The sequence below is a fragment of the Nyctereutes procyonoides genome, unplaced genomic scaffold (assembly GCF_905146905.1).
Source record: "Nyctereutes procyonoides isolate TBG_1078 unplaced genomic scaffold, NYPRO_anot_genome, whole genome shotgun sequence".
Lineage (NCBI taxonomy): Eukaryota > Metazoa > Chordata > Mammalia > Carnivora > Canidae > Nyctereutes > Nyctereutes procyonoides.
In genome coordinates, this window is record NW_026575032.1 from 6,809,449 (window position 1) to 6,827,832 (window position 18,384).

Sequence of the window (18,384 nt, forward strand, 5' to 3'; positions counted from 1 at the left end):
CACCCAGGGATCCCTATGTTTGTGTCTTTATCGTGGACCCTCTACTTGGCTCTATAAGCATAGGAATCTTCATAGTATCTCCCATCGCACCTCACCCTGCACACTGACTCAAGATTTGTTAATTGATTTTACAACTTTATAAAGTTCTGAAGTATTATTAAAGCATTTTAGGAATATTAAATTGTTAGAATTGCTTAAATTCATCAACTAATGTCCCATCTCAGACTATATGAATGAACTTAATTTTATACAAGTACTTTCCCCAAAGCGTGTTCTTTACAGCTGTAGCTTTACAAAATGCTTCTTTAAAGCAATGTTCTTGGGGTGCCTGGGTGGCTCAGTCTAGTAAGTGTCTGCCTTTGGCTCAGACAGGATCCCAGGATCCTGGAATCAAGTCCCGCATCTGGCTCCCTGCTCAGTGGTAAGTCTCCCTTCTCCCTTTCCCCCTGCTCGTGTTCGCGCGCTCTCTCTCTCTCTGTCAAATAAATGGGTAAAATCTTTTTTAAAAAATAAAAAATGTTCTGTGGTCAAGTTACAAGTAACTTTGAGAAATGCTACATAATAGCTTTGTCATTATGGTGACATCATATATATGTACTGAAAATGTGGAAGTTTTAGAGTAAAGAAGTTTGGTTATTTTAACCAGAATTTTCCAGACCTAACCATTAAATCTTTTCTGTTGCATATATATATATTACCATACAGCAGATAAAGTTTTCTAAAATACACTTTTAAAAATACTTTAAATAAAACAGAATATACAAAAGATATTATTAGAGGACAATTAATTCACTTTGTAAAATATCTTGCTTTACCAAAGAATATGCCATATGGTATAGAAATATCATGTTTCCGGGATCCCTGGGTGGCGCAGTGGTTTGGCGCCTGCCTTTGGCCCAGGGCACAATCCTGGAGACCTGGGATCGAATCCCACGTCAGGCTCCTGGTGCATGGAGCCTGCTTCTCCCTCTGCCTGTGTCTTTGCCCCTCTCTCTCTCTCTCTCTCTGTATGACTATCAGAAATAAATAAAAAAAAAAAAAAAGAAATATCATGTTTCCTTAATAAACTTTAAATCTGTTTGCAAAACATTCAAGGACCGAAAGTAATACATAAGAAGAGAAAAACTTTAAATATTTTTACTAACACACTTGTTTATGTTGTTAGCTCTATTTCATGTTTCACTTTAAAAAAGACATCTTTAAAAGTCTATTTTAAAATTCACTGAAACAAAATACATAACTTACTTCTTGGAAAGTAATTTAATCCCCATGAAAATAATAAGCGCTTCAACTCCAAGAGCAGCAAGTATTATTCCATCATATAATACAGCTTGTTCTCTAGTCCAGGCATACATATCCATTGTTAATGGAGTAACAATCCTAAGAAAAACAAATTATTCTTATTTTATTGAAATTAGAGTCATTATCAATGTGAAATAGAAGCTTTAATAATGATACTGACACATTAAAGAATTTGCATCCCTTAATGACACCAGCTTTACATTTAAAAAAAAAATTTAAGCACATTTTGGGGATCCCTGCGTGGCTCAGAGGTTTAGCGCCTGCCTTTGGCCCAGGGCGCGATCCTGGAGTCCTGGGATCGAGTCCCGTGTCAGGCTCCCGGCATAGAGCCTGCTTCTCCCTCTGCCTGTGTCTCTGCCTCTCTCTCTCTCTCTCTCATAAATAAATAAATAAATCTTAAAAAAAAGCACATTTTGTTGTTACTTATACAAGCTACTGTTTGGCTGTTTGTATTTTTATTTACTAATATCTATTTTAATTATAAGTAATACATCCACATTGCAAAAAAGTCTGAAGGACAGGAAAAGAAACAAACCAACCATAATTTTTACCATTCTAACTAATCATGGTTAAATTGGTTTAAATTGGTTTTAAAAGTAATAACATAATAGTAAGAGTGTTATTATAATTATTAGAAACGTGTTAGATTTTGTTTCTTCCTCAGTCTCTTTCACCCCTATTTTTGAATGTATGTATTTCTTTTCCTACTTCTGAATGGTATTCTTTTATATGTCTGTCTCCTTCCTTGCCAAGCTTCTTTCCCTACTCTATTCCCTCTATTAACTGGCTACAAAATGGAACTGAAACATACTTAAAATGTTCATTCTTAAAAAAAAAAAAAAAAAGAACATCACTATTTTTTAATTTTAAAATCAGAGAAGCTGATGTGGAAAATGGTTTGGTAGTTTCTCAAAAGTAAAACATAGAATTACCATGTCATCCAGCAAATCCACTTCTCAGTATACAACCCAAAGAACTGAAAGCAGGGACTCAACCAGATAACCTGTACACCAACATCACAGCATCATGGCATTATTCACAAGTGCCAAAAGGTGGAAACAACCCAAATATCCATTGACAGGTGAATGGATAAACGAAACTACTATATGCATACAATGGAATATTATTTAGCCATAAAAGGTATGAAATTCAGATACAGGCTATAACATGGATGAACCTTAAAAACACCATGCTAAGTGAAATAAGCAAGATACAAAAGGACAAAAGGAAAAGTGTTATATGATTCCATTTATTTGAGGTATCTAGATTGGCCAAATTCACAGAGAAAGTAGAATAAAGGCTACCCGGGACTAGGTGAGGGGGAAATGGGAAATTATTGTTTAATGGGTGGAAAGCTTCTGTTTGGAATGATGAAAAAATTCTGGAAATGGTTATACAACATTTGTGAATATACTTAATGCTGAATTGTAAATTAAAAATATAGTTAAAATGGTACATTTTATGTTATGTATATTTTACCACAATTAAAAAAAATGCTCCCAAATCAGATGAACTGAAACTTTCACCTATCTCAATAATTTTAAAAATAAAAAAATCAAGAAAATTTACATGTGCTGGCATACAAATGTTACAATTATTGACAAAGGAATAAACCAAAATTTCAAATGATAATGTCACAATCTGTTGATTTAATAGACACACATGCTAGTACTTACATTGTATAGAAAAAAAATTTTTGAAAAATTAATACTGAACTATTAGCAGTGGTTACTTCCAGGGAAAGAAGTGGATGTGGAGATACAGTTTTAGTGTTTAGAATATTTATACCAAGAAGGTACTATTTTTACAATATAATGGAAAGGCATTTAATTTCATTTTTTAAAAACTATTTATTTATTTGAGAGAGAGTGAGAGAGAGCATGAATGGGGTGAGAGGCAGATGGAGAGTGAGAAGCAGACTCTGCTGAGCAGGGAGCCAATACAGGGTTTGATCCCAGGACCCTGGGATCATGATCTGAACAGAAGGCAGATGGTTAACAGACTGAGCCACCCAGGCATCCTAGAAAGGCATTTTAAAAATAAAAAAAGTCATATGATAGCTAAAGGTCAGCAAACCTACACAAGGCAGAAATTTTGTAATATATTTTGTAATCAAAAATTTGATTTACAAAATTTGTAAATTTTGTAATCAGCACTTAGAGTTAACACTACCAGACTGACCCTCATATACATAAATAGTTAAACAGCTTAAAGTTAGTTAAATCATGGCACTGAAGTTTTATAACTATATTTATCATAAAACTCTGAGAAAGAAAGGAAAGACTAGTGAAACAGATTTCTTTATAAGGAAGTAAGATAAAGTAGTAAGATTACAGAGAATCAACTATATTCAACTTAAAAGCATAAAATTTATATATACTTTTTACATCATGACAAAAAATGTCTTAAAGTTTTGAGAACATTGATATGCTTGATTAATGTTGCATCAAAAAATGCAAGTTATTCACATAGTATGATTTAGATGAAAACAGAATAAAACTTACGTTTCAAAGAGGGCAAAGATAAATAGAATCACGAAAAACACAATATTAGTGGCTACAACAGCAACTTGATCAATATTTCCTTGGAGAACCTGAACTTCATCTGTACTTGCTATAATAAACAGGAGAAAAATTATATTACTTAAACTTTCTTACAACACTAAAACAGTATAGAAATTATATGTAGCAAATTCTATGACTAAACATTTAAAATCACTTTTAGGCTTCAAAGCAGTTTAAAAGTAATGATTTATATGACAGAAATAATTTTTTAAAATGGCATTTAAAAATAAAGTGAATTTTCTTCCCAGGAGATATACTTCAATTGTCTTATCTATAGGAAGCATTCATATTTTCTATTAGCTTTCTCTCAATCCAAAATAGGAATATATTTTATAAAATTCTATAAAATTATCTCATACTACAAATACTTATTTTAAGTTTTTATTGTGAGTGCCTGGGTGGTTTAGTCACTTAAGCATCTGACTCATGGTTTCGGCTCAGGTCATGATCTCAGGGTTGTGAGACGGAGCTCTGCAACAGGCTCTGCATTCAGGGTGGAGTCTGCTTGAGATTATCTCTCCCTTTCAATCTGCCCCTCCAGCCACTGAAGCATGCTTTCTCTCTCAATAAATAAAGAAGATCTTTAAAAAAAAAAAATTTCCATTGCAAGTTTTTTTTCTATTTTACCGGAATCTTAAATTTATGAGGATTTCAATGAAGATCTCAAATAGTTTACTAAATCAGTTAGTTCTGTGATTCATTCACTTCAGTGGCTATATATTTTGAATTTCAATGCTATGTGTAATTAGTATTAGTAAATATCTTTATGTTATTACCACATTTTCTCAAAGTCTTTATGTTATCACTTATATTTTCACAAAGAAATATATTTTGCGGGATACCTGGGTGGCTCAGCGGTTAAGTGCCTGCCTTTGGCCCAGGGTGTGATCCTGGAGTCCTGAGATGGAGTCCCACATTGGGCTCTCTGCATGGCTACGTCTCTGTCTCTCTCTCGGTGTCTCTCATGAATAAATAAATAAAATCTTTAAAATATATATATATATTGCAAATAACCACCAAGATTTGATGGTGGTTTTATAAATTGAGGGCAAAGTAAGTGTACTGACTTACCTTGAACTATGTAGTTAAGCTGCACACTCAATATTAGCTATTCCTGATATAACTGAGAAGTGTGAAGCCATATATATCTACTTACATACATTTGTCATGCTGTTTAATAACTCATTTATTCAGAGTAACTCTGGCAAATAATTCAAGAATGTGTTCATTTTATGCTAAGTGTATCTAAGTGTATGTGTAGCAGCAGCAGGGGGCAAGGGGCTACTTTCCTAAGACACAGTAAGTTTCTATAATTTTTTTCATAATAGACATTGACTCTGTATCTCAGGATTCTTGACTCTGGTCCTTCTGGGCCTTGTATTATTTTGGAGAGACCTTCCTGATTCTCCATTATCATCTAGAAGCTAATCTTTACTCCTTGAATCAAAAAGCAACACTGCTCTAACTCAAACTGGAGTTTTCTTCCTATGTGGTTAGTTTCCTATAGCCTCCACCCACTGTTGGCCTCAGTGGGAAAGCTCAGAAATGTTGCATCCTAGACTGTGAGGATTGCCTGGTCATTCAAATTTTAAGAATTTTAAGAAAACACTACATTAATATATTGATGATTCAAAGACTATCTAACTAGAAATTCTAATCTATCCAATGATAATATGTTTAATAATAGGGAAAAAACTGACACATTTATAATACTTACACTGAAATTTTAAAATGTTTTTTTTTTTTTGTTGTTTTGGAAATATTTTGAAGTACCTAGAATTCTTTTTTTTTTTTTTTAAGATTTTATTTATTTATTCATGAGAGACACAGAAAGAGAGGCAGAGACACAAACAGAGGGAGAAGCAGACTTCCTGCAGGGACCCCGATGTGGGACTTGATCCCGGGACCCCAGGATCATACCCCAGGCCGAAGGCAGGTGCTAAACTGCTGAGCACCCAGGGATCCCCATAGAATTCCTTTTTTTCCCCCATAGAATTCTTTTTTTTTAAATTATTTTATTTTATTTTATTTATTTTTTAATAGTCACAGAGAGAGAGAGAGAGGCAGAGACACAGGCAGAGGGAGAAGCAGGCTCCATGCACCGGGAGCCCGATGTGGGATTCGATCCTGGGTCTCCAGGATCGCGCCCTGGGCCAAAGGCAGGCGCCAAACTGCTGCGCCACCCAGGGATCCCCCCCCCATAGAATTCTTAATAAAGAAAATAAATTGGTCTTTCTAAACTCTCATTTGTGCTTTAGGGCAGTGCTGTGTGATAGAACTCTCACATGATGGAAATGTTGTTTCACCATGTTGCCTAAGACAGCCACTAGCCACATATCCATAATTAAACACTTGAAATGTTGCTACTGTGATTGAGGGATTTCTTAAATGTCATTTAATTTAAATTTAAATAGCCAAATATAGCTGGTGGTTACCATATTGGACAGTGTGGTTCAAGAACTCTGCTCCCCAGTATGGTTCATAGACCAGCAGCATCAGCTCCCATGATAGCTTTATTATAATGTAGATGCTCAGAATCTCACTAGGTTTGCCAGATTTAGTACATAAAAATACACGATATCCAGTTAAGTTTGAATTTGTGATAAACAACAACTTTAAGTATTTTCCGTGCAATATTTGAAATTTAAATATAGGAATGTTTGATGAAGAAAAATAATGTTTGATGAAATATTTGAGGCATATTTATACTAAAAGATTACTCATTGCTTTTCAGAAATCTAAATTTAACTGGATGGGACATATTTATATTAAAAAATTATTCAAATTCAATTGGCTGTCCTGTGTTTTATCTGGCAACCCTAGTTAGACCTCTCTCCAGGCCCACTGATTCAGAAGTGGCATTTTAACAAGGTTTCCAAGTGCTTTCTAAGCATGTTAAAAGTCCGTGAGGCACTGATTGATATTGTTATCCCCTTCCAACTTCTGAAAGATTTTGCTTTTGATGTATCTTCCTTTTCTCAGCATCTCATACTCACCCTCTTCTACTTGTTCATTCCTTTAACCTGATAGGTCTTTTAAATAGCATCCTATTTCTCACATTTTAAGCAAAACAGCTTATACTCCCTGCTGGTATTTCCTCACCATTCTTTCCTTCCTTCCTTTCCTTTCCTTTATTTTGAAATATATTCAGCCCCTATATTCAACAGTATGTTGCCACACTTGATTCATCTACCCCTTCCTTTCCATTTTTCTCTCATTCTCTTTATTGTAGTGTTTTTCACTGGCTTACTCTAAAATTTGTATCTCTAGCTTTGATCTCTGTTGCCAAAATTACAAATGACTCCAGCATTTTTTAGTTGTTCTGGTGTAGCAGTAGATTTAGCTTAGAAATCATTTTCTATGTTCAGCCAATGTCCCGTCCTAAATTCTTGTTCTCTCCCATTCTCTCATTTATCTAGACTCAAAACCCGATAGACCTCTTCAACAACTTCAACAACTCCCCCTATTCCTTAATATTCCCTATCCAAACTATCAAGAATCTTGATTTTTTTTTTCTTCAAAAACTCACATCTATCCCTTCTCTGTTCTTAAGTTGCTGTCCTAGTTCACCTTCACACATCTGGATTAGTCTCACATGGAATCTATTGTCATACTTCTTTTTTCAAAAACTAACGTTCCTCACCACTCTGCTCTCCACCTTACTACTTTTAACTTTATCTTCCACTAGTTTTATTGTGAAAATTAAAATAAAATGGCTATAAAAGTACTTGGTAAAATAACACTATGTCTTTTTCACAACTTCACAAACTCCTTAAAGGCAAGAACTGAGTTGCAATCTTTTGCACAGAGGGGGACACTCCCCAAGGAGGACATAATTAGTACTGAAATAATGGTTTATTACTAAAATATACCTACTGACCAGACTGGGTCCCTACTTCTGAACCAGAGAAAGATCTAAGGGATGAAAGTGTACCTTTGTAGAGTATGCAAAAAAAAAAATTAAAATACAAATACAAAAGACAAATCCATTCCGATGACGAAGTAAAGAAATGCTTGAGATGGGCAGCCCAGGTGGCTCAGCAGTTTAGCGCCCCCTTCAGCCCAGGGCCTGATCCTGGAGACCTGGGATCGATCCTGGAGATGTCGGGCTCCCTGCAGAGAGCCTGCTTCTCCCTCTGCCTGTGTCTCTGCCTCTCTCTCTCCCTGTGTCTCTCATGAATAAATAAATAAAATCTTAAAAAAAAAAAAAGAAAGAAATGCTTGAGATAGAAAGATACATTTGGTAGGAAAGTTACTGAAATAATTCCAAAGAACTGGAGGATTTTAGGATATTGGCTCTTTACAAACAAGATGAAGTGATTTTTAGCCATGGTTTTAACCTTACCAATCATGAACACCAAATAACTGATCTGGGCATGCTTTTTTAAAAAAAATAATCAATTTAAGTAACTTTCTACTTTGAAGATCCTCCCCAGTCACCCACTGTACTATCCCCAGAAGCAAAATCCAAGTAAATATCAAACAGAATCATCAGATACACTTTGATAATGTTACAGTAATTAGTCAAACAGGTTAATAGTACCTTCTTCAAAATTAACATTTTTACACTGTCGTCCTGAGTCATCCACATGATGTTCTCTTAAAAAGAAAAACATAAGTATTATATCCAATAAAAACTTAGTATAATAAATGATTATAATTTATTAGTAGCCTTCTATTTTTGCACATTCTGATACAGTTCCTTTTACTGACTTCTGAGTAATGAAAATTATTACCAATGAAATATAACCAACAAAATTTAAAAGATACAAGTTACAATTCTTACTATATTATCATATAAATGAAAAATAATATTCATTCAAAAGCATACATGATCTACTTTAATAAATATTGAAGTTTTCCAGTGATTTTAAACATTTTTTATAAATGTTTTTGGGTCCTTGGATAAAGTAGTTCAAAGAAATATAAAGTAATAAAACATCTGTAGTTTTATAAAAATCTCTTCTAATATATAAAAGATATACTATAAGTAACTTTTGTATTTAAGGTTGATACCAATCCTTAATCTACTTAAATGCTGCTTTCATGCTATTCCCTACTTAGAAATCTATAGTTAATATATCAAGTAGTATTATATCAGGTAACTATATCAAGCAGTTATGAGTACTATATTAATTAGCTGATTGAAAAAACATGAACACAACTATGGACATCAAAAGCCAAATAAAGGCTTTATAGGGATAATTATCTTCCATTAATGATAATGCTTATTTAATTTCACAATCTAAAAAGGTAGTTTATCACTTATACCTAAATTACCTTAATAGAATAAGGATCAGAATAATATTTAAAACTCCCAGGAATGCGCCAAGTAAAACTGGTGCTGTATACATGTTTATCTGTAGTTTAATGGTATCCCATGTCACGCCCTTTTCTCCAATGAGTGCAAAACAAGTCTGAAAAACTTAATAAAATAAAATGTATACAGATGAGTAAGTAGGAAGCAGAAGCTAAAAAAACTCTGAAAGACATTTACCATGAGATTGGAAGCAACATTATGGGATCATTTATCTATATCATGCATCTCAATAGAGGCAAGAAAGTTCAGGGAAGGGAACAAAATATTACTTTTTCTGTATAAAGCATAGACATTCATAACAGTACATAAAAGATATACAATTGACCTGTGGTACTAGGGAAAAAAAATGCCTAAAATGGCTCCATAGAGGGACAACAATGAGAAAAAGGTTGGGAAATACTGATGTACATGCATTCACAAAGTATTTTTTTTTTAAATTTTATTTATTTATTCATGAGAATGCACAGAGAGGAGAGAGAGAGAGGCAGAGACGCAGGCAGAGGGAGAAGCAGGCTCCATGTACCGGGAGCCCGACGTGGGACTCGATCCCGGGTCTCCAGGATCGCGCCAGGCCAAAGGCAGGCGCCAAACCGCTGGGCCACCCAGGGATCCCATTCACAAAGTATTATATCTAAAGTAACTTGTCAGTATCTTCCTTTTTAAAAAATATCTCCACAGGAAATCTAAATTATCCAATTTCTTTCATAAATAAATCACAACTTCATTTTAAGAAATAGAATGTCATGTTTTAAGTCAATATTTCTAATTGTCACTGTGCATATAGTATTTAAATTCTATATATTTTTAAAATTTTGGCTCTACGGCAAAACTCAGATTGGAAGAGTACTAGTTTGCTTTCCTTTTTTTTTTTTTTAAATATATATTTTTTAAATTTTATTTATTTTTTCATGATAGTCACACACACACACAGAGAGAGGCAGAGACATAGGCAGAGGGAGAAGCAGGCTCCATATAGGGAGCCTGACGTGGGATTTGATCCCGGGTCTCCAGGATCGCGCCCTGGGCCAAAGGCAGGTGCTAAACCGCTGCGCCACCCAGGGATCCCGCGCCACTCAGGGATCCCACTAGTTTGCTTTCCTGATTTAGATTCTACAACTGGCTGTTCTCATAATTTACATGTAACCTTAAGGTAAGAATGAAGTAATATACTATACATAAAACACTTAGGATAGTATCTAGCACATAGTAAGCATTCAACAAATGCTAGTGCTGTTAATATGGTTATTACAGGAAAGGTCATCTAATCCTATTCAGGCCTACATTTACTCATCTATATATAATATAAAATATTTAAATAAGATAACCTTTAAAATAATTTTTTCGTCTCTTTTCCTTTTTTGATTATTTCCTGTATTCTTAGGTTGAAAATGTGACAAATCAATGAACAAGGTGATATAAATTTTAGTGGTCTTTTTTTTTTTTCTAATGTCCTGTCTACCTTTATACTAGCTGATACTGTCTCAAAACGTCAGTTTTCTTGGCTCTAAAATGCTATATGAGGGGATTCCTTTGTGGCTCAGCGGTTAAGCCCCTGCCTTTGGCCCAGGGCATGATCTTGGAGTCCCCGGATTGAGTTCCAGGATCAAGTCCCGCATCAGGCTCCCTGCGTGGAGCCTGCTTCTCCCTCTGCCTGTGTCTCGGCCCCTTTTTCCTCTCTTTGTGTCTCTCATTAATAAATCAATAAAATCTTAAAAAAAATAAAAATAAAAATAAAAAAAGTAAAATAAAATGCTATATGAGATTTATTACATGCTTTTACCTCATGTACTTTATCATTATTTAATCTTTAAAATACTTATGTGGTCAAAATATTTACTGAGAACCTAAGTCTATACCAAGTACTGTGCTAGATACTGAGGGTAGAGGGATAAATGAAAAAGACCCAGACTATGCATATATATATATATATATATATATATATATATATATATATGACTATTTATTCATGAGAGAGAGGCAGAGACACAGGCAGAGGGAGAAGCAGGCTCCATGCAGGGAGCCCAATGCAGGACCTCATCCCAGGATCATGCCTTGGACTGAAGGAGGCACTAAACTGCTGAGCCACCCGGGCTGCCCTGTCCTCATGTATTGTATAATATAGTCATAGATACAATTATTCTACATTTGTTGCTTATATTTTACTCCAGAATACTAAACTGAAACTTTAGATTTTGATGAAGGATAAATTAGACTCTCTTTTATAGAGCTTTTTCTTGGCTACCTAAAAGAAAGTAATGGAAACAGGGTGTAAGGGTGGGATATTAATAATGAAGTAAACTGAGCTGGATTCAAAGTGATGATATTTGAAACCGCAATATTCATAGCATCAGCCAATTACATGGTTTTTCAATGTTTTTCTAAGCATAAAAATTACTAATCTATGAATCTGCAGAAATCTACTTGTCTTGGGGAAGTATTAAATCTCATTAATATTGTTTTACACTCATAGTTCAAATGAAGATTTGGAAGAACAGGCTTTATTTTTTTATTTTTTATTATTTTTTAAAGATTTTATTTATTTATTCCTGAAAGACACAGAGAGAGAGGCAGAGACACAGGCAGAGGGAGAAGCAGGCTCATGCAGGGAGCCCAACACGGGACCCAACCCTGGGACTCCAGGATCAAGACCTGGGCTGAAGGCAGGCGCCAAACTGCTGAGCCACCCAGGGATCCCTGAAGAATAGTCTTTAAATAGCCTTTTAAAAATCCTTCATTTTGGGGGCACCTGGGTGGTTCAGTCAGTTAAGCATCTGCCTTTGGCTCAGATCATGATCCTAGGGTCCTGGGATGGAGCCTTGAGTCAGGCTCTGTGCTCAGTGGGGAGTCTGGTTCTCCCTCTCCCTCTGCCTCTTCTCTCACTTATGCTCCCCCTTTCTCAAATAAATAAGTAAATAAATCTTTAAAAATTCTTTCATTTTCTTCAACCTTAGAAAAGTCTGAAAGGTATGGGCAAAGAGCAAAAGAGTAAAGAACCTCCTATAAGTTTCCTCAAATCCTTCAGTCAAAAGAATTTTGTTTCTAATAAATGGGGAAAAAAGCAAAGTATTATGGAGATGTCTAGCTAAATGATTATTTCACAGAACATAGGGGTCAGACAGTTATTAGGTTTGAACCTCATATTTCCCATTTGCTATCTGGCTGACCTTAAATAATTTACTTAGATTCTCTATGCCTTAGTGTCTTAATCTGTAAAATGAAACATATCATTTACTTTAGAGGACATTTGTTAACACATATAAAGAGCCTAGCCTCCTGTTGGATCAAAAAATACCAGTTTCTTTTCAGCTATGAGGTTTTATACTTAGATTCCAGTTAACATTTGAACCTCAAAAGTTTTCCCATGTAATTCCCAAGTAATGACATGTGAAAAATACCTACCTGGACCTAGAATAAAACCTAATGCTTGACATGCACTAGTATTTGCCATTGAACTTGTTCTTTCCTGAAGGGAAGTAGCACCAGCAATATATGATCGAATCACTGCTACATTTCCTAAAAAAAGATACAATAATTCCAAGTAAAAGAAATTATCCTTCATATAAAATTCAATTTAATTTGGCTTTATACAGAAAAAATATCACTACTTCATTTTTATGATCATACAAAGCATGTACACTGAGCAAATGTATCAATTAATGGAAAATATTGCTTTTAGTAACATGAAAACACAATTAAAGATCTGAATGAATGAAAATATGGCATTATAGAAATGTTACTTTTTTTCTTCGTTAAATATGGAGAAAGCACTGAGTGAACAGCATAATACTAATTGCCACAATTGCTTTTAAAACAAGGATGTTACAAACTCTGCGTGATTAGGACCGAAAATATAAGAAACAGAAAAAGAAATCCACTATCAATTTGATTTTAAAAAAATGTATTGAGTTCTTACTATGTTCAGGAAACTCTGCAGGGGATTACAGAATATTTTAGGAAGTCATAAATTATCTCTATAAAAAGTTTACTGTATGGCTGGTAATAAAGGATGAAAACAGTACAAAACAGTATATAAGCGGGTGTCACACACATGCTAGAAAAAGGAAGGGTCTGTGTTAGCTAAGAAAGCTTTATGGAAGATGTAGAATTTGAGCTGAATCTTGAAGGATAAAGAATGATGGGAACAGAATAAAGAAACTATAGGTAATGGAAACATCATGAGCAAGCAAAGCCAAAATAATATATGTAAAGATATGAGATTGAGAAGTGGTGACATCAGGTGAGAGAGGGCCATAAATGTCAGGGTGAATGTGAATTGGACACAGCTAAACATATACATACATACATACATACATATTACCTGCTCCAAATCCCACCAATCCGCGAGCAACCAACATGTAGTATTTGTTATGAGAGGCTGGAACGTGGACATAGGCGTAGAGGCAGTTAGCGGCGACCGAAATGGAGAGAGAGATGATAAGAGGTTCTTTTCTTGGTCTATAATTAGACCACAAACCAAATACAGGTGAAGCTACCATTTGGCCAAGACTAAATGAAGCAATAATCCAGCCCAAAAAACTTGCATCAGCTGTCTGATCAATCTGCAGAAAAAAAGTATAATAATGCTTTAAGAATTGTTATCCAAGAAAAGTAAAGTTTAAAACTTATATTTTTCAGACCATGTAACATTTCTTTTTAAAGAAATAATAAACAGGGTAGCCCTGGTGGCGCAGCGGTTTAGTGCCGCCTGCAGCCCGGGGCGTGATCCTGGAGACGCTGGATCGAGTCCCACATCAGGCTCTCTGCAAGGAGCCTGCTTCTCCCTCTGCCTGCATCTCTGCCTCTCTCTCTCTGTCTCTATGAGTCAATAAATAAAATCTTAAAAAAAAAAAAAGAAATAAAAAATAATAATTCTAACATAAAAGTTTTATAACACTATTACGTATAGTAAGAGATTCAAACTTCTAACATTACAATTAAATGTGTTACCAATTCACTACGCAGTAGGAAAAATCCTTGGGAAACTTCATTTTTTAGAATGATTATGGGAATTTCTGGTTCATAAAAAATCTTGTTAAAAAATAAATCACAAAAAAAACCCCAAATCACGTTATATATATAAAACAAGAGCATCATAAAAATAGCATGCCACTAATTCTTATAATGTAAATACAATTATTTAGACTTATACTACTCCATAAGCTAAATATCCATTAGCACTGTAAATGTATTTTTATTTTTTAATTAGGCACAGTAGTCAAATGCTTACAGAGAACAAAAACACAAAAGCTGAAAGGCAATTCTCTCATTAAACCTATTACTGGGATCCCTGGGTGGCTCAGCGGTTTAGCGCCTGCCTTTTGCCGAGGGCATGATCCTGGAGTCCCAGGATCGAGTCCCAGGATCAAGTCCCAGGATGGAGTCCCATGTCGGGCTCCCTGCATGGAGTCTGCTTCTCCCTCTGCCTGTGTCTCTGCCTCTCTCTCTGTGTGTCTCTCATGAATAAGTAAAATCTTAAAAAAAAAAAAAAAAAAAAAAAAAAAACCTATTACTAATTCTTCCATTCAACATAGACACTGAAAGAGGGTTTATATATCATGATGAATGTTGAGGAAAAAACCAAATGATTAAATTCAGAAAATGAAATACTTTCAGAAAACAAAATTTTAGCTTACAAAAGAGACTATGGAATAAATTGACAGATTAAAAAATATATATATGGTATTCCTATACAGGAATTTGGAAAAATAAGAACCATTAAATTTAGGAAGTGAGATTAAACATATATAAGTTAAATGGTAGAACAACTTAAAGAAAACCACAGCCTTATCTTTTCTAAAGATATTTTTAAGTAGTTTAAAATGGAAATATTTAGGTACATTTTCTTGCAGGGGATGAGAAATAAGAGTAATTATGTATAATGATACACAATATTAAAGTTCTAGCCTTAAAAATATCTCTTATTTTAGGCACTCTGGTTTTTATTTTCTACCCATATTACCTTTTAGTTCCTTTGATCTATTAAAATATAAAATAACTTCATGTCATAAAAATTTAATTAATTTTCAAAAAAGCAGTAAAAATTTAATTTAAGATAAATGTGTAGTGGTTTGAAAGCAAAAGGATGAAAGTGTCTTTTCAGGTATCAAGTCAAGTATCCGTCTCATGGACAGAAGCTGACTCTCAGGGATGGCTTACAATATTAACAATATTTTCCAGAGACCAATAGAAACTTTTAATTGGCTTCTATTCTTTACAGTGACTGGAAAACTGGAACCTTCTAGAATTCTGCTAGAATTGCAACAGGAAAGTAAAATGTTTTAAGAGATACAGGTTCTACACTGTAACAGAAGGTATCACTTCAGCAGTTGAACTGTTATCTGTGCTCATGTGTGTTTCTCTCTCTTAAAGTAGTAACAGTATCTTATTTCTGGTCCTCTGGCCACCTCTGGTTATCTCTACCATACTGTCTTCAGAATAAAATCCAAACTGCTTATTATGAAAAATTAGCTTATAAATTGGCCACTGTCTCTCCTCGCTCAACTTCTCTCTCTGCTTGTACCCTTCCCCCAATTCTAACTTCCAGCCACACAGAACTGCTTGAAGTTTCCAAAATGAGTCAAATTCTCTGCCTCCAAGCCTTTGTGCTGGTTTCTCTACTGCCCCCTTCCACCAGCAATGTCTTCCCAACCTCCAATTCCCTGGCTTCCACCTTTTCTTTAGGAAACCAACTTCTGTACACCTTCAAAACTCAGCTCTCGTGTAACTGATTTTGGGAAGTCTTCCAGAATTTTTCTTTCTTTTTTTTTTTTTTTAATTAGAAACATCCCCCTAACAGCCCATGTCTGTCTGCCTGCCTGCCTCTCTCTCTCTGAAACCATTTCTCTCTCTCTCACACACATATGCAACCAAACTTTTTAAAAAATATTTTATTCATTCATTCATTCATTCATTCATTCATTCATAACAGGAGGAAGGAAAATCTCAAGCAGACTCTGCTTTGAGCAGAGTCCCACACAGGGCTTTATTGCACAATCCTGAGATCATGACCTGAGCTGAAATCAAGAGCTGTTTGCTTAACTAGCTGAGCCACCCCAGGCGCCCCACACCCATACTTTTAGACCTTTATGGATGTATATTATTTGGTAATCATCTGTAATTAACTTGTTTGGTTTTGTACACTTCAGTGAAAGTTGGATCTGTATCTTCTCTGAAAAAAAAAAAAAGAAAAAAAAGAAACCAAAACCCTTCCTAAACTCCAAAGTACATGGTATTGAATTTCAAAACATTATTCTCTAAACATGTTAAAATATCGACAAAGTCAAAGTTCTAGAAATCTTCATGCTTTGCTTTGGGAATTAAGACATGAAAATGGGTGTTCCAAGCCTCTTTAATAATCTACTTATAGATTATTGCTTATTAACTAACAGTCGTTGAATCCTTCCCTGTGACAAAAACTGTGCTAGGCAATATGGATACAAAGATGAGTTAATACAGAGTTTCCAAACTGAGTTTCATCACCAAGGAGTTTCCAAACCATGTTTTACTTACCTGGCATTTGAGTAGCTGGGGGGGGGGGGATCACAATCTTTAATTTCTTATCTATCAAATGAAGATAACTTCAGAGAGTTGTTATAAGAATTATTTGAGCCAGGGATGCCTGGGTTGCTCAGTGGTTGAGCGTCTGCCTTCGGCTCAGGGAGTGATCCCAATCTGGGAATCGAGTCCCACATCAGACTCCCTGCGAGGAGCCTGCTTCTCCCTCTGCCTATGTCTCTGCCTCTCTCTGTGTCTCTCATGAATAAATAAATAAGATCTTTTTTTTTTTTTTTAATTTTTTTTTTTTATTTATTTACGATAGTCATACAGAGAGAGAGAGAGGCAGAGACACAGGCAGAGGGAGAAGCAGGCTCCATGCACCAGGAGCCTGACGTGGGATTCGATCCCGGGTCTCCAGGATCGCGCCCTGGGCCAAAGGCAGGCGCCAAACCGCTGCGCCACCCAGGGATCCCAATAAATAAGATCTTAAAAAAAAATTATTTGAGCCAATACATGTGTAGTGCTTAGGGCAATGTCAGCATATATATGCACTTAATGAATGTTACCTATACAGTATAAAAATAATATTTCTTAGTACTTTGTTTTTACTAATATGTCAGTTTTATTAAGATAGTAGGTAACACAGCACTGTGGTTAAGAATCAGATTTTGGTTTCAGATAGGTTTGGCTCTGTCATTTTCTAGCTGTGTGACCTTGGGCAAGCTACCTAACTTTCTTCATCTGCCCAACAGGAGGATTAATAATCATTTCACAACATTGTTATGAATATCAAGAGGTGAAAGTCTTAGTACTTTACCTGGCACACACTGAGCTTTCACTATTGTTATGAAATAACTTGAGAAAATTAGTTGGTAAGTTCTTTAATGAAACTCTTATTTGTATTGCTGGAGAACTAGTTACAAGTTCATGTACTTACTAAATTTACCTTTGAAGAAATTTCAAATTTCTGGAGAAAGGAGTGTACCTTTTCAAAATTCAACATATTGTGCTGAGTAGACTGAATTACTGTAAATATCTTCCCTTTGATAATTTTGAGGTTAAACAGATTGAATACAGGGACCATGGAAATAAAGAGTTTTGATATATGGAAATATACTTTTGGCAAAGAAGATATTGCTCTAGAATTGTTAAATATCTTGCTTTAATTCTAGTAACTCTGCCAGTAAGAAAAGAATTTTTAGCATCATGGGTAATAATTTCATGTAATATAATTTTTTGATTTTCAAATAAATTTCAAAATAGCACTGAAAATGTGGCACCAAATCAGTAAAAATGAAATTTGTATTTCTGTCCTTATATTTATTTTAAAATATCTGTCATTTTAAAAGTCAGCATTTTCAAAAAGTTAAACATTCATAGAAACTAAAAAAAATCTAAAATGAAATATGAAATGTCAATAAGCTTCTTGAATCACAGGCATTATTTTAAATCTCTAAGTATTCATCAAATATGTCTAGTATTTTTATTGAAGCCACCTAACCATTCTAACAATCTGGTAGGGAAGTTAACTCTCTATAAACAGACTTTTATAACATTCAATGATAAATGATAATGATAAAGGGGGTATTGAAGCGAATAGGAAAACCTAACTCAAACTGGGTTGGGGAACAATCAGGGAAGGCTTTTCAGAAGAGGTGACACTGGAACAAAGCCTTGAAGAATGAATAAAAGATAATCGGG

At 34.8% G+C, this 18,384-nt stretch overlaps 1 protein-coding gene across 2 annotated transcripts in view; it reads right to left on the reverse strand.

The window, feature by feature from the left end:
• The window catches only part of MFSD8 (major facilitator superfamily domain containing 8), a 41,579-nt gene that overhangs the window by 8,999 nt on the left and 14,196 nt on the right, over positions 1–18,384 (reverse strand). For both annotated transcript variants that reach the window (XM_055317036.1, XM_055317037.1), the window contains 6 exons: positions 13,505–13,745; positions 12,586–12,699; positions 9,147–9,291; positions 8,410–8,465; positions 3,807–3,915; positions 1,246–1,380 (listed from right to left, as the gene is read on the reverse strand). In XM_055317036.1, coding sequence (XP_055173011.1) covers positions 1,246–1,380; positions 3,807–3,915; positions 8,410–8,465; positions 9,147–9,291; positions 12,586–12,699; positions 13,505–13,745 — 800 coding nt within the window. The remainder of the gene's footprint in view (positions 1–1,245; positions 1,381–3,806; positions 3,916–8,409; positions 8,466–9,146; positions 9,292–12,585; positions 12,700–13,504; positions 13,746–18,384) is intronic.